Source organism: Drosophila takahashii, chromosome 2R (genome assembly GCF_030179915.1).
Source record: "Drosophila takahashii strain IR98-3 E-12201 chromosome 2R, DtakHiC1v2, whole genome shotgun sequence".
Taxonomy (NCBI): Eukaryota; Metazoa; Arthropoda; class Insecta; order Diptera; family Drosophilidae; genus Drosophila; species Drosophila takahashii.
Genome location: NC_091679.1, coordinates 17,433,904 through 17,459,764, shown reverse-complemented (window position 1 = coordinate 17,459,764; position 25,861 = coordinate 17,433,904). Strand labels below are relative to the sequence as shown.

Sequence of the window (25,861 nt, the reverse complement as noted above, 5' to 3'; positions counted from 1 at the left end):
GCCTCTTTACCAAATTTTTTAATAATAATTTGAGCAAAGATTATGTCAATTTCGTCAGAAATTTGTGCCTTTAATTTAATTATGTAAATTGACTCATTTATAGTGTCAATAAACATTCTTAATTGCCGAACCGAGTCAATATTTACATTTTGGAGGTCAAGAAGGCGATTAAGTTGATCAGAAAATATTTTTCTTTTATTTTCGTACCGCTTGGTTAACAGTTCCCAAGCGGCCTCATAATTTTCCCCTGATCCCAACAATAAGTGGGAAACCACATTCCTGGCTTCTCCCTTAAGTGAGATTTTGAGGTAATTAAATTTCAAGGTAGGACTGAGATCTTCCCTTAAATGTATGAGTTCATTGAATAACTCATAAAATAGGTCCCAATCTTTGGAATCTCCATAAAATGTGGGTACCTGAATTTTAGGCAGCGTTGGCAAATCATCAATTTTATGATTTGCAAATTCTACCTTTTTTGGCACAATTTCCTCTAGTTTTTTTCTCATGTCTTTGGTAACCATGGAAATATCGAACGCTAATTGCTCCAATATATCATTATATCTTCTAATCGTGACGTCCGTAGTGTTTCCCTGCTTCATGGCAACTATCTTATCCCAATAAAAATTAAGCTTCCCTATCCTAATTTCAAATGTTTTTATTTTATCATCTTGAATATCCTCAAATGTATCTTTTAAATACCTTTCTAACTGCTCTATAGCTGTATCTAACTGGCTTTCGCAGTTTACACTTTTTTCTATATTCTGCTCTTTTACCATTAATTTACCATCGGACTTATCGGATTCAGCTAACACTGTATCTATTCTTATTTTAATTCTATTAAAAATCGAGAGCATTTGCTCGTAATGACTCTTAGTGAAGTAGTCATGCGCGACTACTCCAATATGCATAAGCGCTTTGTGATTTTCGATGCACTCGGCCTTTAGCTCATCAAATTTCTTCAAGTATTCAAATGATAAGCTTGGGAGATCTTCCAGCGCCTTACTGGCGTTGGTAATCTCCACCTGCCTTTTTATTAGTGCGATTGTTTGCTCGGACAACATTTTTTTTTTTTTTTGTATATATTTTTTTTTAACAACTTAAATAATATTTTTATATAATATTTGTAAAAAAAAAAAAAATTTTAATTTGATATATAGGACTTATCTGATCCTATATTTGTTGCCGCTGTTGTTGTCGCTGTTAAAACTTCGATGTTATATGTTCCGATGCTGTCCTCCTTGAAGTCCTGGAGTCCTTATTGCCGTTTTGATGATGATTTACAGATGATTTACAGATGATTTACAGATGATTTAGGTTTTTTTTTTTTTGGGAGTCACTTTATTTTATTATTTGTATTTCTTTTGAATACATTTATTTTTATTTAATTATTTGTCATTAAATTCGGGAGTAATTTTTGTTGCCAAAATCGGGAGTCACTTTTAATTTATTTCACTGTGATAACGTGAACACTTTTTCGATGTCGGCCTCGAATACGCCTGATTTATTAAATCACTTTTTCGATGTTTAAAAAGGCCTCGAAAACGCCCAAAAAATATATTTGCTCGGTGGCAAGAATTATTTTTATTATTAATTTGTCGATTTTTCGACCACTTTTACAACAAATTTTGACTTTTTGTTGTAATACTATAGTTGAATAAATTTTTTATTAAATCAGAAAAGATTCTTTTATATCTTTTTGATTTTTATTAATTTTTTACTCTGTTTCTTACCACTGGTGGGGGATAACAAGAGTCAACTATTCATTAACACCTTAAACAAAAACTGCAAGTGTTACAGATTTTATTTTTTAGGTGCTGGCCTAAGTTCTGAGTCTCTTACCACTGGTGGGGGAAAACTGCAGAGTTGTCGAAGGACCAAAATGAAAGGGATGAATTAAGTAAAACAACCTTTTCAGTTGGGTTCTGTATTTAAACTGAGTATTTATTTTCAAAGTCCCTGCTTAGGAAACTAGCATGAAATTCTTATTCTGATCTTATCTGTGGCCTACGCAGAGGCCGCGTCTGCCTGAGCGGGAGAGTTATCATTTGACCCCCGCACAGGAACCCTTGGTGCAGCGTGAGAGACATCTCAAGTGATTATTTTCGGCTAGGCTCAAGTGGCCTGCACTTAGAGATTACAAGTGCTAGCACCGCTCCCTTGTAGAGTTTACAATTACAGATCATAGTTTATGGCTCTAGATAGATTTACATATTGACACATGACATGGACAGAGCTCATAAAATCTTATACTTTATTTATCAGTGTTCGTCTGAACAGAGGAAGTTAAAGCGCCGGAGGCCTTTAACGGGGTCGGAATGTTAGATCAGTAGCCTTATTTTGTAATTATTAAAAATAGAAAAACATGAATTTAAAAATGAAAAGAATTATCTGAATTGTAAACAAAACAAATGTTAATATTCGCATTTAATTACGAGCTTTGTCGCTTACTCTTATACTGATAAGCTTGTAACTTCGGAACTCTTGTAATTGTTCGCACTGCTCGTGGGAGTCAGTCGTTCGTTATCGCTTGAAACCGCTGGCTGCGCCAGCGCAATTAGATTATAGATATAAATTATTGAGTTTGCACCAAGTCTGTAAATAGTCAAGATCTAATTGAAGACGAGAACAAGAATCCGGTAATGACATAGACAAACACAGTTTAACGTCGTCAGCAAACATTAAAACAGTTGCGGACTTAATAACTTGAGGTAAGTCGTTAATCAACAAGCCAAATAATAAGGGTCCCAAATGACTTCCTTGAGGTACACCAGAGGTAACATTTATAGTTTTGGACGTTATATCATTATATTTCACCCTCTGACAGCGGTCTGTGAGGTATGAAAGTAACCACGCTTACAACTTTGGAGGGAACCCCATAAGATTAAGTTTTTTTATAAGTACACAGTGGTTTACCGAGTCAAATGCTTTGGAAAAATCCGTATAAATAACATCAGTTTGTTGCTTATGGAGAAAGCCACGGTTTACTAATGAGGTAAACTCAAGCAAATTGGTGGTAGTAGATCGGCACCTGGTGAAGTCATGTTGACATGTGCGAAATAAGCAAAATAACCAAATCCGATCGGAATTTAGAACAAGGGCGGCGGATTTGCATTAATTTTTAAGGCTAGAATTTACCGGGTTTTAAGGTTCAACCACAAAATAAGTATTAATAAGTCATATATGCAACTAATTTCGATTCCGATGATGCAATTAGGAACATAAAACATCAAGGAATAGCATAAAAATATTATTGACTTATAAAGCTATCGCGGAGTTTATTTAAATAATTAATTTTTATACTGCCGAATTTAAATCCGCCTGTCATATGCTTGGCGGAATTTTTGTTAATTTTTCGCAAGTTAACAGAGTAACAACAGAGGGAAATTCGATTTCGTACAGTTCTTTCGAAAGTCTTGGAACAGGTCTGGGAAATTCGAATCCGTGTGAATCTTTCGGAAGTGAAAACTAGAACAAGGCCGTATATCTTATAGCTCCCATAGGAAGGATCGGAAAAAAAACGTTAAAAAAATTCTAGCTTCGGTGTTTTTTGAAATATTACCTTCTGAATTTCGAATTAAGTATTTAAAAAATCGGACGTCTATATCATATAGCTGCCATAGGAACGATCGGAAAATTAATGGAAAAGTAATAGGAAATAAGTTCTAGCTTCTTTGGTTTTTATTGTATTCTCTTCTACTCCAAATTATGACTCTTTTTAAATGTTTCCGAAGTTCAATTTTGATTTGATCAAAATCGGACGACTACATCATATAGCTGTCCTAGGAACGATCGAAAAATTAATGGGAAATTAATTGGAAACAAATTATAGCTCCGTTGGCTTTTATTGTATTCTCTTCTATTCTAGGATATGATTTTTTTTAATATTTCGGATATTAACGACTATATTATATCAAATAAAAACACCTCTTAACGAGGTAAAAAACTAGTGACGATCGCACCTTCAACGTGCCAAAGTTCTGATATCAACTTTTGTGACGAAAAATGATTTTAGATGCGACTAAATAAGTACGCTACCTAAAATTTACTCGTTCGGCCCGCTTTAGCAAATATTTAATATCTACACGAAAGGTTTCTGTTGTAGCGTGCCGAATGAACTCTTGTAATGAACTCTTGTAATTGTTCGCACTGCTCGTGGGAGTCAGTCGTTCGTTATCGCTTGAAACCGCTGGCTGCGCCAGCGCAATTAGATTATAGTTATAAATTATTGAGTTTGCACCAAGTCTGTAAATAGTCAAGATCTAATTGAAGACGAGAACAAGAATCCGGTAATGACATAGACAAACACAGTTTAACGTCGTCAGCAAACATTAAAACAGTTGCGGACTTAATAACTTGAGGTAAGTCGTTAATCAACAAGCCAAATAATAAGGGTCCCAAATGACTTCCTTGAGGTACACCAGAGGTAACATTTATAGTTTTGGACGTTATATCATTATATTTCACCCTCTGACAGCGGTCTGTGAGGTATGAAAGTAACCACGCTTACAACTTTGGAGGGAACCCCATAAGATTAAGTTTTTTTATAAGTACACAGTGGTTTACCGAGTCAAATGCTTTGGAAAAATCCGTATAAATAACATCAGTTTGTTGCTTATGGAGAAAGCCACGGTTTACTAATGAGGTAAACTCAAGCAAATTGGTGGTAGTAGATCGGCACCTGGTGAAGCCATGTTGACATGTGCGAAATAAGCAAAATAACCAAATCCGATCGGAATTTAGAACAAGGGCGGCGGATTTGCATTAATTTTTAAGGCTAGAATTTACCGGGTTTTAAGGTTCAACCACAAAATAAGTATTAATAAGTCATATATGCAACTAATTTCGATTCCGATGATGCAATTAGGAACATAAAACATCAAGGAATAGCATAAAAATATTATTGACTTATAAAGCTATCGCGGAGTTTATTTAAATAATTAATTTTTATACTGCCGAATTTAAATCCGCCTGTCATATGCTTGGCGGAATTTTTGTTAATTTTTCGCAAGTTAACAGAGTAACAACAGAGGGAAATTCGATTTCGTACAGTTCTTTCGAAAGTCTTGGAACAGGTCTGGGAAATTCGAATCCGTGTGAATCTTTCGGAAGTGAAAACTAGAACAAGGCCGTATATCTTATAGCTCCCATAGGAAGGATCGGAAAAAAAACGTTAAAAAAATTCTAGCTTCGGTGTTTTTTGAAATATTACCTTCTGAATTTCGAATTAAGTATTTAAAAAATCGGACGTCTATATCATATAGCTGCCATAGGAACGATCGGAAAATTAATGGAAAAGTAATAGGAAATAAGTTCTAGCTTCTTTGGTTTTTATTGTATTCTCTTCTACTCCAAATTATGACTCTTTTTAAATGTTTCCGAAGTTCAATTTTGATTTGATCAAAATCGGACGACTACATCATATAGCTGTCCTAGGAACGATCGAAAAATTAATGGGAAATTAATTGGAAACAAATTATAGCTCCGTTGGCTTTTATTGTATTCTCTTCTATTCTAGGATATGATTTTTTTTAATATTTCGGATATTAACGACTATATTATATCAAATAAAAACACCTCTTAACGAGGTAAAAAACTAGTGACGATCGCACCTTCAACGTGCCAAAGTTCTGATATCAACTTTTGTGACGAAAAATGATTTTAGATGCGACTAAATAAGTACGCTACCTAAAATTTACTCGTTCGGCCCGCTTTAGCAAATATTTAATATCTACACGAAAGGTTTCTGTTGTAGCGTGCCGAATGAACTCTTGTAATGAACTCTTGTAATTGTTCGCACTGCTCGTGGGAGTCAGTCGTTCGTTATCGCTTGAAACCGCTGGCTGCGCCAGCGCAATTAGATTATAGTTATAAATTATTGAGTTTGCACCAAGTCTGTAAATAGTCAAGATCTAATTGAAGACGAGAACAAGAATCCGGTAATGACATAGACAAACACAGTTTAACGTCGTCAGCAAACATTAAAACAGTTGCGGACTTAATAACTTGAGGTAAGTCGTTAATCAACAAGCCAAATAATAAGGGTCCCAAATGACTTCCTTGAGGTACACCAGAGGTAACATTTATAGTTTTGGACGTTATATCATTATATTTCACCCTCTGACAGCGGTCTGTGAGGTATGAAAGTAACCACGCTTACAACTTTGGAGGGAACCCCATAAGATTAAGTTTTTTTATAAGTACACAGTGGTTTACCGAGTCAAATGCTTTGGAAAAATCCGTATAAATAACATCAGTTTGTTGCTTATGGAGAAAGCCACGGTTTACTAATGAGGTAAACTCAAGCAAATTGGTGGTAGTAGATCGGCACCTGGTGAAGCCATGTTGACATGTGCGAAATAAGCAAAATAACCAAATCCGATCGGAATTTAGAACAAGGGCGGCGGATTTGCATTAATTTTTAAGGCTAGAATTTACCGGGTTTTAAGGTTCAACCACAAAATAAGTATTAATAAGTCATATATGCAACTAATTTCGATTCCGATGATGCAATTAGGAACATAAAACATCAAGGAATAGCATAAAAATATTATTGACTTATAAAGCTATCGCGGAGTTTATTTAAATAATTAATTTTTATACTGCCGAATTTAAATCCGCCTGTCATATGCTTGGCGGAATTTTTGTTAATTTTTCGCAAGTTAACAGAGTAACAACAGAGGGAAATTCGATTTCGTACAGTTCTTTCGAAAGTCTTGGAACAGGTCTGGGAAATTCGAATCCGTGTGAATCTTTCGGAAGTGAAAACTAGAACAAGGCCGTATATCTTATAGCTCCCATAGGAAGGATCGGAAAAAAAACGTTAAAAAAATTCTAGCTTCGGTGTTTTTTGAAATATTACCTTCTGAATTTCGAATTAAGTATTTAAAAAATCGGACGTCTATATCATATAGCTGCCATAGGATCGATCGGAAAATTAATGGAAAAGTAATAGGAAATAAGTTCTAGCTTCTTTGGTTTTTATTGTATTCTCTTCTACTCCAAATTATGACTCTTTTTAAATGTTTCCGAAGTTCAATTTTGATTTGATCAAAATCGGACGACTACATCATATAGCTGCCCTAGGAACGATCGACAAATTAATGGGAAATTAATTGGAAACAAATTATAGCTCCGTTGGCTTTTATTGTATTCTCTTCTATTCTAGGATATGATTTTTTTTAATATTTCGGATATTAACGACTATATTATATCAAATAAAAACACCTCTTAACGAGGTAAAAAACTAGTGACGATCGCACCTTCAACGTGCCAAAGTTCTGATATCAACTTTTGTGACGAAAAATGATTTTAGATGCGACTAAATAAGTACGCTACCTAAAATTTACTCGTTCGGCCCGCTTTAGCAAATATTTAATATCTACACGAAAGGTTTCTGTTGTAGCGTGCCGAATGAATAAATTTTAGGTAGCGTACTTATTTAGTCGCATCTAAAATCATTTTTCGTCACAAAAGTTGATTTCAGAACTTTGGCACGTTGAAGGTGCGATCGTCATTAGTTTTTTACCTCGTTAAGAGGTGTTTTTATTTGATATCAGAAGTTTTTGTTTGTTTACTTTTGCTCTCATAGGTGCTAGTATAAACATTTAAATTTAAATTGGTCATAAATCATAATTTTTAAACTATTGTATTTTAACGAATTAATTTAAAAAGGCGTTGAAGTATTTCAAAATACCTTTTAAACGAGGTATGGCACATGTCTGTACCTTTAGTAGTGTAGAACTTACAAACAAACGAAATGTAGCTATTTTTAGCTTTTTCCCGCTAAAGGAGCGGCTTTTTCCAAAAGTCGTAGAACAAAAGATTCCTATATGGAACTCTTAAGTGCAAATTTACTGATTCCATGACCCTAAAATACAGTTCGGATACCCTCACACAAAATTCAATACTCAGGGAGCGTTAGTAGTTCGAGCTTGCAAAAGTTGCTATTTGCGTATAAAAATAACTTTGAAACGTGACTTTTTACAGTAATGTGTTATATACCAAAGTTTAAGGAATCTCAAGGGCTATACAGTTTAAAGTTTTAAAGAAAATCGTTACAGCCGTTTTTGAAAAAAATAAAAAAAGGTAAAAAAAAAGTTTTAAAAAAATGTCTTTTGTTTATATCTTTTTAACTATTACATTTACACAAATTGCACATAGAAGGCGTTTATAGCATTTAAAAATACCTTTCAAACGAGATGCAGCACAAGTCTGTAGCTTTAGTAGTAAAGAAGTTACGGTATTCAGAATTTTAGCTATTTATAGCTGTTTTCCCGCTAAACTAGCGAGTTTTTCCAAAAGTGGTAGAACAAAAAATTTTTATATCGATGTGATGAACGTCATATCAAATTTTCAAAACTTAAAAAACATGTTTTGGACAAACTGACAAACTGACAAACAGAATTAAATTTTCATTTTGGGAAGACGTAGAAAATCTTATTTTGGCTATAACTTTTGAACGGAGCGTCGGATTTTATCATATGACCCCTCATTAGACGGGTATTTTCAATGGAAACACAACTAAAACATTGCGAGGGGGCATTTATCCCCACCGGCCCCAACAACTCCAAATTTCGAAATTTGCACTTTTTCACTTTCACCGCTCTCTCTCCCAAGCCAATTGATTTTCTTAAAGTCTTGGTATGCAATCCTTTAAGTTTTTGAAATACCTTTCGATTTATGTATTACTCATTACGTTCAGACTATCACAGCAGATTTTCAATTTTGCGGCTATATAATAGTAGTCGCCTTCGCACACTCTCCTGGTGCGCTTCGTCACTACATGGACTGCCGTCCATAGTGATCAAATAAAAACACCTCTTAACGAGGTAAAAACTAGTGACGACCGCACCTTCAACATACAAAAGTTCTGATATCAACATTTGTGACGAAAAATTATTACACTCGTCATTAAATAGACTTTCTAATCTTTTCTCATTCGGCCCGCCCTAGCAAACTATTCCAGCCTTTTTCCCTTTACAGGCATTTTCTATTGCAGCGTGCCGAATGAGAAAATATTAGAAAAAACATTGCGAGGGGGCATTTATCCCCACCGGCCCCAACAGCTCCAAATTTCGAAATTTTCACATTTTCACTTTCACCGCTCTCTCTCCCAAGCCAATTGATTTTCTTAAAGTCTTGGTATGCAATCCTGTTAGTTTTCGCAATACCTTTCGATAGGTGTATCATTCATTATGATCGGACCATCACAGTGGATTTTCATTCCTTCGTGTATATATAGTAGTCGCCTTCGCACACTCTCCTGGTGCGCTTCGTCACTATATGGACTTCCGTCCATAGTGATTATGATCGGACCATCACAGTAGATTTTCATTTCTTCGTGTATATATAGTAGTCGCCTTCGCACACTCTCCTGGTGCGCTTCGTCACTACATGGACTGCCGTCCATAGTGATAGCTGCCATAAAGAAGGATAGAAAAATTAATTTCAAAACAATACGAAATTTAACATTTTTGCGATTTGTAAGTATAGGAATATTCTGCAAGGGTATATAAGCTTCGGCTGGCCGAAGCTAGCTTCCTTTCTTGTTTTTAATTGCGAGCGCACTGTTTAATATATTTAGAAATATGTATGATTTTTTACTTTCACGTCAGTGGCTGGTTTTTTTTCTAGCAGTCTTTCTTGTCGCTGATTTGTATACCCCTTGCAGAGGGTATTATAATTTTGGTCAGAAGTTTGTAACGCAGTGAAGGAGCCGTTTCTGACACCATTAAGAATATATATTCTTGATAAGGATCAATAGGGGACTCGATATAGCCATGTATGAGTTTTTCCGCCACAGTTCTATAAAACGAGTGCAGACGTACCACCTCCGCAAAAAAAAGCTTGAACTTGGCTTCTGCATTACCTTAAATGGCATTATTATTTTAGTATTTAGTATTTATTTATAATGTATCTAAACATGGATTCCAGTCGAAATGTGCTTGTCTTTCTCTCTCATTCTAAAAGAACTAATAAAGGTCGCAAGGATGTAGACTACCAAACCCAAAAAAAAATCAAAATCTCTAAGCGTTGTACTAGATTAAGTATTAAAAGTAAATAATACAAACTCTATACTAAGTAGTATTAATTTCGGTTGAAATATTATAAACTTCATATTTTGTACAATCATTTCTATACCGAAAGTTTCAATCTAATACTTTTAAAAGTATATATTTAAAACTCATCTTATTGAGAAAAATTTATCTCTCAATAGTAAAGAATTCATATAACAATAGTTTCGTTTCTATAACTATTTTTTTTTTGTATAAAAACAACACTTAACAAAGTATAACTACTTTTTATACCCTTGCAGAGTGTATTATAATTTCAGTCAGATGTTTGCAACGCAGTGAAGTATATATATTCTTGATCAGCATCAAAAGCCGAGTCCATCTAGCCATGTCCGTCTGTTCGTCTGTCCGTCTGTCCATCTGTCGGTCTGTCCGTTTCTATGCGAACTAGTCCCTCAGTTTTAAAGCTATCGCGATGAAACTTTCCCAAAAGTCTTCTTTCTATTGCAGGTAGTACATATGTCGGAACCAGCCGGATCGGACCACTATATCTTATGGCTGCCATAGGAATAATTAACAACGTAATAGAAAAAACTTCATAGAAAGTAGGCTTTTTGATTTTTGACAATGTAAAAACAACATTTTAGGTAGGCATACCTGCAAGGGTATATAAACTTCGGCTGGCCGAAGTTAACTTCCTTTCTTGTTTTTCTTTTAGGTAGTCCACTTAGTATCCACTTATTCTTCTTTAGAAAACGCTATAGTCGGGTGCGCCGACTATCAGATACCCGTTACTCAGCTAAAGGGAATGCGAGGGAGGTGGAGATATAAAATTTTGATCGCTTATAACTTTTTAAGGCGCACTTTGCGACTTTTCATGAAATTTGTTGAATCACTATTCAAGGCGGAAGCGGGAGCGCAATAAAGCTTTTAGTCGCCCCTTCATTAAGTTAGGCTTAAGCGTTTTTATAAAAAAACAAGAGAGAACGCTATAGTCGGCTTGTTGTCCCGACTATCTAATACCCGTCACTCGGCTAAAGGGAGTGCGAGGGAGAAGGATATATAACCTTTTTTTAATGCGTATAACTTTTTAATGAATGGTCCGATTTGAAAAATGTCTTCTACATTTCGATAGGTATAAATATACACAACAAAATTGCATTTATACTTCTCGGAAATCTTTAACGATGTGGGCGCAGGACCCATTTTAAAATCGTTAGTGGGCGATTGTGGGCGTTAGAGGGGGCGTGGCGCTCGGCTAAAATAAACTTGCGCTGCGTAGGAAGCCAAAGAATATGTGTGGGAAATCTCAACCTTCTAGCTTTTGTAGTTTCTGAGATCTCAGCGTTCATACAGACGGACAGACGGACAGACAGACACACGGACAGACGGACATGGCTAGATCGACTCGGCTAGTGACCCTGATCAAGAATATATATACTTTATGGGGTCGGAAACGCTTCCTTCTAGCTGTTACATACTTTTGCACGAATCTAGTATACCCTTTTACTCTACGAGTAACGGGTATAATTATAGAGTCAGTTGTTAAATGAACCTTATCGTCGTCAAAACAAAGCCCTGCAATCACAAGTTTTCGCGTTTTTAAATACAAAATAGTATTAAAATTTTCATGATTTCAGGGAAAATTCGGGATGTATTTTGACGACGAAAGGGAGTTTTGGTCTTAGGAGGACTTGCCGCCCAAGGCCCAAGTCCATACTCCGGGAGATTTTCGGTTCGTCTGCCGTTCAAATCTGACCCAATCACTTGTTCATTATCCAAAGATCCTTTTTTAAAAAAGATGTATCTAGAATTCATGGATGAATATGAAGCCGTGCTCCACATGTCTTCCACTAACAATAAAATTCCACACAGTCCGCACTATATCTTTCCGCACCAATGCGTGCTGCGACCTCAAAGCACCTCGTCGAAGTTGAGAGGGGTATTCGACGCCTCGAGCCGGATATCGACGCAGGTCGCGTTGAATGACATCTTGATGGTTGGCCCCACCATTCAAGAGGAGCGGTATTCCACCCTGCTTTGGTTCAGACTGCACAAGTTTGCGTTTGCGTACAAAAGAAGTAGCGTCATGTAATGTTTAACGCAGCTCACCGAAACTTTCAGCTCATAGTGCGGAGACGAGATCCATCTGATTCTCTAAAAATCTTCAAGCTGAACACCGTGACTTATGGAACTTCGTCAGCACCCTATCTGGGGATTCGGTGTTTAATGCGGCTTGAAGAGATCGCGCAGGATTCGTGTAACTAAAACCCTTGGCGGGGTTTGGTTGCCGGGTAAAGATTACTATTAATTTCGGTTGGATGACTCTTTCCTGGATCTTCGTGCGACAAAACGGAACATACTGTCGGTGACTTAGACTGGGACGAGTCGCTACATCTTGGGAAGCTTTTAAGGGAACGCTGTTGCAGCTGCCCAAGATCAAGGTATCTCGATTCGTTCATACAGAAGCCGAAGTCCTGGCAGAAATGCATCTACGTTCGCACTAGTACCGCTGAAGGTTTAAAAGTATTTTTTTCTTGACAGCTCCCCGCAAGACGAAAAATTTGCCCCTCCTTTGCTTAATTTTCCGAGTACAAAAGTGTTCCTCTGGACGAATCACTTTGCATTGGATCAAAACGCATCCTTCGCCGTTGTCGGTTTTTGTCTTAGACCGAGTTGCGGAGATTCAAGAGTAATCGGAAAAAGCAATCTGGCGACATGTCTCTACGAAAATAATCGCAGCAGACATCGTGTCACGGGGGTGTGACGTTGAGGAACTCACAGCTTCCATTTGGTTCGTTAGGCCGTCGTTTTTGCTTGATGCTGAAAAAGATTGGCCTGTAAATCGACACTTTGAAGTTCCTGATGATGTCGAGTCAATGGAATTACGCAAATCAGCATTGGCGCTTGTGGTAATTCCAGAGCCCAACTATGTGTTTCTGAAAATAGAGTCTTTTTCGTCGCACATAAGGCTTCTAAGAGTTTTCGTGTGGGTCTTTCGGTTTATTCAAAGGTTCAAAAAAGTGTCGCAGCCCATTGAAAAAAGTATTACTCCAAGAGAACTGAATTTTGCATTCGAGAAAATAGTGGAAGTGATCCAATCTCAAGAGCTCAGTGACGACATAGGCAAAATTCGGAAAAACAAATCGTTAGCAACGAATATTCAAAAACTAAGCCCTTTTCTCCAGGAGAAACAATTAGATTGGTGTTCCTCGACATTGCTGCGAGTTGGGAGTCGGTTATTGAATGCTTTTACCCCGTACAAGTTCCCGTTGCTGTTATCAAAAGGCTCACAGTTTGTTAAAACTTACGTGTCATACCTGCACGTTACAAATTGTCATGCTGGCCCTCGAGCTCTTGTAAGTCTGTTGCGCGAAAAGATATGGTTGGTTAATGCGCTGGAAGTTTGCCGCAGAACAGTTCGTTCCTGCATTTGTTGCTTTCGGTGCAAGAAGCAACTTTTGACGCAAATCATGGGGAACTTGCCATCAGACAGACTTCGAGCTATCCGCCCTTTTAATATCTGTGGTGTTGATTTTTGTGACCCATTTAACACAACGTATCGTATCCGTGGTAAGCCGACGTACAAATCATACGTGGCATTGTTTGTATGTTTTGCGTCCAAAGCGGTGCACTTAGAGTTAGTTTCTGACCTCACCACTGATGCGTTTTTGTTGGCATTGCAAAGGTTCGTGAGTCGACGGGGGATTCCGGAGAAGGTGTGGTGCGACAACGCGACGAACTTCGTCGGAGCCGATCGCCACATGAGAGAGTTCTGGGCTCGTCTGGAGGAGCAGGAGGGCGGTATCGCAACATTCGCATAAAGAAAAGGATGCGAGTTTGCGTTCATTCCGCACAGAGCGCCTCACTTCGGCGGGCTTTGGGAGGAAGGTGTGAAGTCTGCAAAGCACCTGTTCCTTCGGACGGTCGTCGAAGACATCCTGACCGCGGAGGAACACACGCTAGTCCACCCGGAAGAGTCTAGATCGATTCCGTTGGCTGCCGCTGAGGTTAATATAGTTTCTTCGATTGATCATGCTGCTGATATGAATACTGCTGCTATCAGCCATTTTTTTTTCCAACTATTGCCAACTATTTTTGCCAATGTAATTGACACATGTGGCAACAAGACCTCATGTAGGTTATTGCCCGATACTGGATCAAGTCGTTAATTCAAAAGCTCGGAATTCCACGCACGCATGCTCGCATCTCAGTTGTTGGATTAGGTGGTCGCGCTAGCTTCTCTTTGTTTTTAAAAACTACGACTGCATCTTTGGACGACTTTGCCTGAATTTGAGTTCTCTGGCTTCCTTGATTCGCACTCAGCAGGTCAAATCCAACGCTCCTATTTTGAACAAGACTCGCAGCTTACCGTTAGCTGACCCGACGTTTGGAGCACCTAGAACAATCGACATTTTTTTAGGCGCTGATCAACTGTGGAACATATATACGGGACAACGCCGAAAGTTTAGTATTGAAAACCCCATCGCACTGAATACTAATTTTGGTTGGGTTATAAGCTATAAAGATTGTAGCGAAGCATTTACGCCCGCATAAGTCCATCACGCTTACGAATAAGATTCCTCAGTTCGCATCCTATCAATTTTACAATTGACGCCAGTAATCCTGCAGACTGTGCATCCCGAGGAATGCTTTAAAAGGACCTCTTGGACCATCCCATTTGGTGGAATGCATCAGTTGGCTAACTCATTTACGCACAACTTGGTCACCCGTTAAGGCTAAGTTTGTTTTGTAGACAGAAAAAGAGGAATGCCTGGAGGTAAAAGCCACTAACCTGTTTGATCAACAAAACGACAAAAAACGTCGCAGCATGTAGATCTACTCTCTCACTCTTATCGGATCCTAATGGAATTTATGTTTTCTCATTGTTTACTAGTCCTTTAACAATTGTTAATGATTAAAAGTTAAGTTTGAAGTTTTTTGACAATTTCTGAATGACAAAAAGTAAAAAGTCATTTTTTAATCAATTAAAAACTTACAACTATTTATTTAACCGTCTATTTAATAAACAATAATTTTAAATTTATTTTATTTATTATTTTTTTATATTATGTATGTTGCGATAGATTATAAGAACTAGTTCGGCGGGACATTTCTAACACTAGGACGTATACTATCGATATTAAGGCCGATAGGGGAGATCGATATAATGTATGGGAAAGGTGACCACCAAGGACCTCTTGGACCATCCCATTTGGTGGAATGCATCAGTTGGCTAACTCATTTACGCACAACTTGGTCACCCGTTAAGGCTAAGTTTGTTTTGTAGACAGAAAAAGAGGAATGCCTGGAGGTAAAAGCCACTAACCTGTTTGATCAACAAAACCTATTCATGGTCTCGTTTGATGAGGATACTCAGAAAAGCAATTCTTGATTTAAGAAAGATTATTTCTTGAAAGTAAGTTTAACAAACCCTGAAAGTAAAATGTAACTTAGTTTTTTTTATATTACATTTTATTACATTTCAAACATTTAAACATTTTGAATAACACACAACATTTATTATTAGGCATACGAGTTATTATTGGTGGTGTATTTAATTCACATAATTTAATATTGTATAACACAAGGTCTGTTGAACTTCATATGACGTAAGGTGATTTCAAAACCATTTTCTTCGCCTTCCCACATCTGGAAAATATAGAATTATTGGGATATTTGGTTTAAGATAAACAACATTTTTTGAAATAATGTAATGTTAATAATAATCAAAATATAAACGCGTTGGTCATACGGCCAAGAGACAGGCGCAAGACAGGTAGAACCATGGTGAAACTATACAAGGTGGTCTCGTCAGCTCTGCTGAGGATGTTAAATATGTTTACCTCTCTGTCTCTCTTAAGCGATAGAATGAGAAAGCTAGATAGAGACTGGCACAAATAACGTCCTCAAAAGAGGGCAGCTCTCGCGACGAAATCACCTTGTATAGTTCCACTATGGGTAGAACATGAAGATTGAAGGGTTGAAATTGAATTTCAGAGAGAGATAGACAAGGGAGAGACACGTACATACATACATAGAGAGAGCGGGAGAGTTGAAAAAGGAGAGCGAAGGGTAGTTCGAGCGAGCGAGCGGGAGAGTTGAAAAGGAGAGCGAAGGGCAGTGCGAGCGAGCGAGATGTGAACATCTGGAGAAAACTGCCGCTCGACACTGCCTCCCGAAATTAAACGCCTTTTTGGCGGGAACAGCAAGGAATTTCCATTTTCAGATTTATGAAAGTATTTTTTCACACCACTCAAATAACAAGCAAAGTGGGCTAATTTTTCTCTGAATTTTTCGACACTGCTAGGTCTCTCTATCAGGCAACTTTGTTGCAGTGGCAAAACTACAGATTTGCCACCAACAATTTTTGGAAGGCGATTTTCTTCAAATGAAGATGACCAGAATCGATTAGTATGGTCCATTCAAAAAAATAAATTCCAGCTTTTGTAGTTTCCGAGATCTCAACGTTCATACGGACAAACGGACAAGGCTAGATCGACTCGGCTGATGACCCTGATCAAGAATATATGGGCACTTTCATACTGTCGCTCGGGACATTTGCACACCTTTAAAATTGAAAAAAATTGATTTTATTTTTAATAATGGGCTTTCCCTTTCACTCTTCCCAAGCTCTATTTTATGTAAAAATCTTGGTTTAGTACCACTTTTAGTTCTTAAGATATGTCGCTCGGGACAAAAATAGAAGTGATTTTCGGGGAAGTTCATTTAACACTATAATTTAGCGAATTCTGATAGAATATTTGAATGCGATTTTTTTTAGAATGTTGTCCAAATATGTCGCTGGGAAATGTTTTTGGTTTTACTCAAAAATGGTTTGCCTTTTTGTTTTATGCAGTTTCAACCAGATTCGCTCGGGATATTTCGGTATTTCCTTACCTCTATCCCACAATTACTGGCTGTTTTGCTTTTAACTTAATAGTTTAACATTTAAATGAAGCATTCAGTACAGAAAAATGTCATATATGGGCCGTTCTTTTACAAACCGAACAGATTTGGCCAAAAAAAAAATTTCACATTTTTGATTTGCCTGAAACTTTTTTTACACGTACTATTCGGAAAATAAGTAAACACGTGTATCAGGATTTGACCGAAAAAAAATTATTTTCCTAGTTAGAATTTTTTTAAGTGTGCCAAAAATTGTCAAATTTGAAAAAGTACCCTCTCATTGAAAATCTGTATCTCCGGTTATATGAATCCAATTGACTTCATGTCTTTTGCATTAATTCCTCTAAAACCTCTCCTTTCAAAATAAAATTTCTTAAAAAAAAAATGTTTAATTTCTTAAAAATAAAAACAAATTAAGATTTAAAAAAATTTTTTTACTATTGCCCCCACAAAAAAAAAAATTTTTTTTTATTTTAATACTTGCGCCATATTGTTAGTTACAATCGGTTTTTGTAAAAAGTTGGAGCCACTTTTAGTTTTTAAAATATCGAATTTGTTTTAGCAAGGCCTCGGCTTTTTCTATGAAAAAACGTCGCAGCATGTAGATCTACTCTCTCACTCTTATCGGATCCTAATGGAATTTATGTTTTCTCATTGTTTACTAGTCCTTTAACAATTGTTAATGATTAAAAGTTAAGTTTGAAGTTTTTTGACAATTTCTGAATGACAAAAAGTAAAAAGTCATTTTTTAATCAATTAAAAACTTACAACTATTTATTTAACCGTCTATTTAATAAACAATAATTTTAAATTTATTTTATTTATTATTTTTTTATATTATGTATGTTGCGATAGATTATAAGAACTAGTTCGGCGGGACATTTCTAACACTAGGACGTATACTATCGATATTAAGGCCGATAGGGGAGATCGATATAATGTATGGGAAAGGTGACCACCATTAGATTCCTGGAAGTTAGCACATGTAAAGTTTTCACTCTTTTCTGATTTGGCACGGGAAGTAAGCGGACTAAAAGTAAGAATTGTGAACCTAAGTTAGAAACCCTAACCTAATATTGTAACCTACAGGAAATTTAAGTGCTCGCCAAATGCTCGATTTGAATTGCTTCGCATTGAAGTGCTTGCGCTAATAAATATTATTGGAAACTACGTAAGCTTCAGTATTCTTGGCGGCGCTGGAACTTTTCGAACTCCCGCAACATTCTTAAATTTCTTTTATGGTGAAATTTCCCCAGAGCGGTGCTCTGAGGCGTGCTACATACGTCATGGATCAATCTACCGAACCCAGCGGCGAGGAAAGCCATGCTTTTAAATGTTCCCTATGTCAAATAGCGAACGAGGATGTCACACTTGTCTGCAATGGCAGCGAATGTGAAAGCATGTGCCACCCAGGTTGCGCCGAGGAAAGGGTAGACGGAGTAGGTTGGATCTGCGCAGCGTGCGAGGCTGATGCCCACGAGCAGAATCACATGACGTTCAGATCAGGAAAGCTCGAGGAAACGGTTCCTTCAAAGGAATACAACACAACCCCACAAGGTGGAGACCCGGACGAGCAAGGAGCGGATGGAGCCCCTACATCGAAGAGGGAAGCACTGCACCTGCGCGAGGAGTTGACGTTGTTAGAAGAAGAGGACCACATTCTAAAACTGAGGCAGCAACTACTGCAGAGGCGAAGGGAGCTTCTGTCGAGGTCCGCAGCGGAGCGGGCTGACCTCAGTTGGACGGCAAATGTGCCGGAGGCATGCAGTACCCAAGCGTGCCAGAAACCCCAAGTGTCGAACAACACATTACTGGATGTACCAGGGTTCAACAGTAAGAAGTCATCTTACCCATGGATGTTGAGTACCGGCGGGGAGCGTGACACTGTAGTCATGTCGGGCCGACCAGCAGCCAGAATATCAGCAGAGCAGCTGGCTGCGCGGAAAACTAATGTTGCTGACTTGGTAAAGTTTTCCGGAAAGCCTGAGGACTGGCCCATGTTCCTGGCCACGTACGAACAGTCGACCGAGCTATGTGGGTTTTCCGACGCCGAGAACCTGATGCGGCTGCGCCACGCACTGGAGGGTCCAGCAAAGTTAGCGGTTCGGAGCTTAATGCTACACGCAGACTGCGTTCCGCAGATATTGTCCACATTGGAGATGCGTTTCGGAAGGCCGGAAATAATAATCGATTTGTTGCTTAAACAAATAAAACAATTTCCCTCGGTGAGGGAAAACAAGTTGGAGAACATAGTCGACTTTGCTATGGAGGTGCAAAACGTGTGCGCCACCATGAAGGCGTCCAAGTTGGAGCAGTACCTCAACAACCCTGCTCTAACGCAAGAATTGGTATCCAAACTGCCATGCATACTCCAGACCTTTTGGGGCATGCACAAGATGACTCTACGTGTGTGTACCCTGGCAGACTTTAGCGCATGGCTCTCGCAGATGGCGCAAGGAGCGAACAGCGTTATGGTTCCCAGTTCGCAAGGAAGGTCTGAGAGGCGAGGAGTGGTGAATACGCACGTGGTGCGTAAGGCATGCAAGGTGTGTCTAAAGAACTGTGGATCAGTTCAGGAGTGCAGAAAGTTCCTGGAGATGACAACTTCAGATCGTTGGAAGATGACCAGGCGATTAGGACTATGCTGGCGGTGCTTCTCAAATCACACAGTCCAGTCTTGCGGTATGGCTGGCACTTGCGGCTTAGAAGGGTGTCAGCAGAAGCACCACCCATTGCTACATCGGGAGAGCCGTGAAGGTGTTCAGGCTAACTGTAATGCTCATCGTCAAGACGCAGCAGCTGCTGTGCTGTTTCGCGTCGTACCAGTGACGCTTTACTCCAATGGGAATCAAGTTAACACACACGCCTTTTTAGACGACGGATCTTCTCTCACCCTGATTGATGAACCCCTGTTGGCGGCCCTAGGAGTGAAGGGACAACGACAGCCTCTCTGTATGCAGTGGACCGCAGGGATGCATCGCTACGAAGACGAATCCGTTAGAGTGGATCTTCAAATCTCGGGTGCCGGCATGACCAAGGTATACAATTTGAGAGATGTTCACTCTGTCAAAGCACTTGATCTCCCGGCGCAAACGTTGGATGTCGACCATCTGAAGAACAAGTACAAGCACCTAAGACACTTACCACTAGGAGGCTACGCTGGAGCCCAACCGAGACTGCTGATCGGTCTTAACAACTGCGGTCTTGGACGCGCCCTCCGCACAAGGGAAGGCAGTCTGGAGGAACCCATCGCCGAGAAGACCCGACTAGGATGGACGGTTAAAGGCGGTGGAACAACGTCCTCTACGGATGCGGAAATCAGAAGATATCATGTATTCCAGATATGTGCTTGTGAGGAGGACAACAATAAAGAGATTCTGCGACTTCTCCGACAACACCTGTGGTCGGAACAGGAAGTGGGTTACGGAGCGGAGTGTAAATCCCAATCTGATGACGATCTTCTGGCCGTCCGGCAATTGGAGGCAAATACGATGCGCGTCGAAGGACGGTTTGAGACCAGCCTGCTGTGGAGGCATAAGGATAGTGATCTACCCGATAGTCTGCCCACCGCCCTCAAGCGAGCACATTGTCTTAATCAGAAGCTGTTGCGTCAACCAGACCTGGCTAGCGAGGTGCGACGACAACTAGACGAGTACGTACGGAAAGGATATGCAAGACCAATCTCACCAACAGAAGCAGTTGAAAGCCCTTACTGGTATCTGCCAATATTCCCCGTAGTCAACGTTAATAAGCCGGGAAAGCTTCGCATTGTGTGGGACGCAGCCGCAAGAAGCGAGGGTATTTCACTTAACTCTCTACTGCTGAAAGGGCCAGCTCAACTGGCGCCTCTGGTGCCCATACTACGCAGGTACCGAGAAAGGCGAGTGGCCATCGGCGGAGACATTGCGGAAATGTTTCACCAGGTGAGAATACGCGCAGAAGATCAAAGGTATCAACGCTTCATATTCATAGACCCGGAAACGCAAAAGCGGGAGAACTACGTTATGCAAGTAATGACCTTCGGGGCAAGTTGCTCCCCAAGCTGCGCGCAATTTGTGAAGAACCGAAATGCCAGTGGATTCGAGAAGCAGTATCCGAGAGCCGTGAAGTGCATTCTTGAGAATCACTATGTAGACGACATGCTGGATAGTGTTGACACAGAAGAAGAGGCAATTAACTTGGCCAGAACCGTGCACCATATACATTCTCAAGCGGGATTCCACATACGAAACTGGGTTTCCAACTCCCGAACAGTCCTGGAGGCACTAGGACAAGAGAAGGGTGCGATGGTACAACTGGATGAGAACGCTGACAAGGGTACAGAGAAGGTTCTTGGCATGTGGTGGGATACAAAGGAAGATATGATCAGGTATCGCGTATCGCCAAGATACAAGCAAGGGGAAGTGCTGCAAGGGAAACGCCGCCCCACCAAGCGGGAGTTTCTAAGCATGATGATGTCCATATACGACCCGCTTGGACTCATTTCATTCTTCGTGATGTACGCCAAAACCATGTTTCAAGAGATTTGGCGGTCTGGATGTCAGTGGGACGACCCTATACTGGAAGCAGAATGGATCAAATGGAAGCGATGGATTCATCACATTCCCAATATCGAGGAATTGTGCATCCCCAGGTGCTATATGCCTAAACAGCTGCGGGGGCACCAGGTGGAGATGCACACCTTTGTAGATGCCAGCGAAAGTGGATTCGCAGCCGTGTGTTATCTACGAATCAAATTTGGACCCGCTATCCACTGCTGCTTGCTGGGCAGCAAAGCAAAGGTAGCTCCGCTGAGGCTGGTATCTATCCCACGTCTGGAACTCATGGGCGCTACTCTTGGCGCCAGGCTGGCATATGAAGTGGAAAAGTCACTTACCATGCAGATTTGCAAACGGATATTCTGGACCGATTCGAGAACAGTGCTGAGCTGGCTGCGCTCGGATCAGAGGAAGTACAAGCAATTTGTGGCGTTTCGGGTAAGCGAAATATTAGATACCACAAAGCAGGAGGACTGGCGCTGGGTTCCAACTTCCCAAAATGTAGCAGACGAAGCTACGAAGTGGACCCGGACACCCGACTTCAGCAGCGGAAGCCGATGGCTAAATGGGCCAAAATTCCTATGGCAGGAATCAGAAGGCTGGCCAACTGAATCAGCCCAAAAAACCGACGAAACTGATGCTGAACTAAAGGTGCAGTTTATTGGAGTATGCGCATGGAACGAAAGCATAAGTCATGCACAGCTTATCGACCCGTTGAGATTCTCTTCTTGGACCAGACTACTGCGGAGTATGGCGAAAGTGATCTGGAGCCTTCGACGCTGGAAATCAAAAGGGCTGACAGCCAAACAAGTTGAAGACTCGACTACCCAAGAGGATCTTTTAATGGCAGAAAGTATCCTATGGTCAGATGCGCAGGCCGAGCACTACCAGGACGAGCTGGCATTGCTGCGCATGGGTCGACCTCTGACGAGGAAAAGTTCCTTGTACAAATTGGGGCCGTACCTCGACGGTAACGGTGTGTTACGACTTCAAGAGCGCACGAAGATGGGAAGCGGTAAGGATAGAGTGGTCCTACCTAGCAGTAGTCCCATCACCCAGCTTATCATTGCGGAGCTACACGCAAAGCTTCTGCATGCCAACCACGAGACCCTGATCAACGAGCTCCGACAGAGTTTCTGGATCCCCAAGCTGAGGCCAACCGTTGCACGCTTACGTCGATCCTGTCAAATATGTAAGAATAGGCAGGCAGAACCCAGGCCACCTCGGATGGCAGATCTCCCATATCCAAGGCTGGCTGCATTCCATCGTCCGTTCAGTTACACAGGAGTGGATTATTTTGGACCTCTTCTGGTTACGGTTAGGCGAAGCTCGGAAAAAAGATACGGAGTGTTGTTCACTTGCCTCTCTACGAGAGCCATACACTTGGAGGTAGCGTATTCCCTAACAGCCGACTCTTGTATTCTAGCAGTGCGCAACTTCATAGCTCGGCGTGGCAGGCCCGTGGAACTGTGGAGCGACAACGGCACCAACTTCCAAGGGGCTAGTACCGAACTCCGGAGGGCACTGGACGTGCTGGACAAGGTTCAGCTGGAACGTGAGTTTACCGGCCCTGAGATGAAGTGGAAGTTCATCCCTCCTGCATCGCCCCACATGGGTGGGGCTTGGGAGCGCTTGGTGCGATCAGTGAAGGTGGCTCTGTACTCCATTCTATCAAGCGCACGACCCTCGGACGAGTTGCTTCGCGGGGCGCTAATGGAAGTAGAAATGATAGTGAACTCTCGGCCGCTCACCTACATCCCGGTAAAAGACGAGAATGAGGAGGCCCTCACACCTAATCATTTCCTGCTCGGGAGTTCAAGTGGAAGTAAGCCGGCTACGGAACCTACTGTCGAAGGAATGCTGCTCAAAAGGAGCTGGATGGCATCGCAGCAGCTTGCGGATATGTTCTGGAAGCGGTGGCTATTGGAATACCTGCCGGTGATCACGAGACGTGGGAAATGGTGTCACGATAGCAAACCGCTAGAGGCAGGAGACATTGTTTACGTCTGCGACCCTGGCAACCCCAGATCCAGCTGGCCCAAAGGCCGTATCTTGAGCGTGAAGCTCAGCGCAGATGGACAAGTGAGGAGCGCTACAGTGAAGACGATCTCTGGAGTATACGTGAGACCAGCCACGAAGCTTGCAGTTCTATCTATCGAGTCTAATGGGGTAGAATCCAGTCGGAATATACCGGCGGGGAGTGTTGCGATAGATTATAAGAACTAGTTCGGCGGGACATTTCTAACACTAGGACGTATACTATCGATATTAAGGCCGATAGGGGAGATCGATATAATGTATGGGAAAGGTGACCACCATTAGATTCCTGGAAGTTAGCACATGTAAAGTTTTCACTCTTTTCTGATTTGGCACGGGAAGTAAGCGGACTAAAAGTAAGAATTGTGAACCTAAGTTAGAAACCCTAACCTAATATTGTAACCTACAGGAAATTTAAGTGCTCGCCAAATGCTCGATTTGAATTGCTTCGCATTGAAGTGCTTGCGCTAATAAATATTATTGGAAACTACGTAAGCTTCAGTATTCTTGGCGGCGCTGGAACTTTTCGAACTCCCGCAACAATGTAATTTATTAAACATTTTTAAATATGTTTTTTTAAGTTTTTAAAAAAATTTATTTAATAAAAATAAAAAATTATAAAATTTAATAAATTTTTTTTAAATTTAAAAATAAATATTTAAAAATGTTTAATAAATTACATAATATAAAAAAATAATAAATAAAATAAATTTAAAATTATTGTTTATTAAATAGACGGTTAAATAAATAGTTGTAAGTTTTTAATTGATTAAAAAATGACTTTTTACTTTTTGTCATTCAGAAATTGTCAAAAAACTTCAAACTTAACTTTTAATCATTAACAATTGTTAAAGGACTAGTAAACAATGAGAAAACATAAATTCCATTAGGATCCGATAAGAGTGAGAGAGTAGATCTACATGCTGCGACGTTTTTTCATAGAAAAAGCCGAGGCCTTGCTAAAACAAATTCGATATTTTAAAAACTAAAAGTGGCTCCAACTTTTTACAAAAACCGATTGTAACTAACAATATGGCGCAAGTATTAAAATAAAAAAAAAAAATTTTTTTTGTGGGGGCAATAGTTAAAAATTTTTTTTAAATCTTAATTTGTTTTTATTTTTAAGAAATTAAACATTTTTTTTTTTAAGAAATTTTTTTTTGAAAGCAGAGGTTTTAGAGGAATTAATGCAAAAGACATGAAGTCAATTGGATTCATATAACCGGAGATACAGATTTTCAATGAGAGGGTACTTTTTCAAATTTGACAATTTTTGGCACACTTAAAAAAATTCTAACTAAAAAAATAATTTTTTTTCGGTCAAATCCTGATACAAGTGTTTACTTATTTTCCGAATAGTACGTGTAAAAAAAGTTTCAGGCAAATCAAAAATGTGAGCCAATAAAAGGTGTTCGGTTTGTAAAAGAACCGCCCATATTAGCATTCCTAAAGGATAAATTCACAACTGACGATGGGTCCAAAAAATAACAAAAAATAGCCAAAAACTGATTATTGCGTATATTGGTGGGGTTTGTCATAAAAATAATCAAACCATACTCCAAATTTGTAGTGAAGCTCAGTATCCAACTAATTAGAAACTAATATAGGGGCAAAATCATGTGGAAATATGTTTTATTCAAGTTTCAAGGTTTTTGGCTTGGTGGACCTTTTGGTGGAAGTGCCCATATATACTTTATGGGGTCAGAAACGCTTCTTTCTAGCTGTTACATACTTTTGCACAAATACAATATACCCTTTTACTCTACGACTAACGGGTATAAAAAAAACCTGCATTTATAGGGGAGAAGTCTGTAGGTTGGACGGTCTGTAAGTTGAGACACTCAATTTTCTCAAAACTGTTCCACTAAAAAAAATTGTTTTTATTTTTTTTTGTAGTCCTTTTTAGTAACAAAACTTTTGGGGAAAACATTATAAGCCAGGCTCTAGCCATATTTAAGCTGTAATAAGAGTCGTGTACCATTTTTCACCAAAAAAGTTTTTGTCCACTTTTTTCAAAATTCCAGTAAAAATTAATAACGTCCTTAAATTAACTTGGTAAGAGATTTAAAACATTAGTAATTTAACTGTAATTTAACAAATAAAAAAATAATCTGCTTAATGTGACAGTCAGATAAAAAGGTTTTAATTTTTTCCCCGAAACATCCCATTTTGTGTAAGTTGGGACACTTTGAGCGTGTAAGTTGAGACACCCGTTTTTCATACAAGAAGGCCTTAGCCCGACAGAGGTCGCTTTCTGCCTAGTACATTTCTTTGATATTAGGGGAAAAGTGAATGTTCAATAAGCCTTTTGGTTTTAATTGTTATTTGGTCTAAGTTCTTAAAAAATGGATGGGAAATAATTTA

The 25,861-nt window shown here is 39.5% G+C and overlaps 1 protein-coding gene across 1 annotated transcript; it reads left to right on the top strand.

The window, feature by feature from the left end:
• The first annotated feature begins 18,208 nt into the window (after window positions 1–18,208).
• LOC123002519 (uncharacterized) lies at window positions 18,209–23,974 on the top strand. The gene is made up of 2 exons (XM_070212054.1): window positions 18,209–22,652; window positions 22,887–23,974. The coding sequence occupies exons 1-2, from the start codon at window positions 18,209–18,211 to the stop codon at window positions 23,684–23,686; spliced, it is 5,244 nt and encodes a 1,747-aa protein (XP_070068155.1). The 3' UTR covers window positions 23,687–23,974.
• Window positions 23,975–25,861: the final 1,887 nt, after the last annotated feature.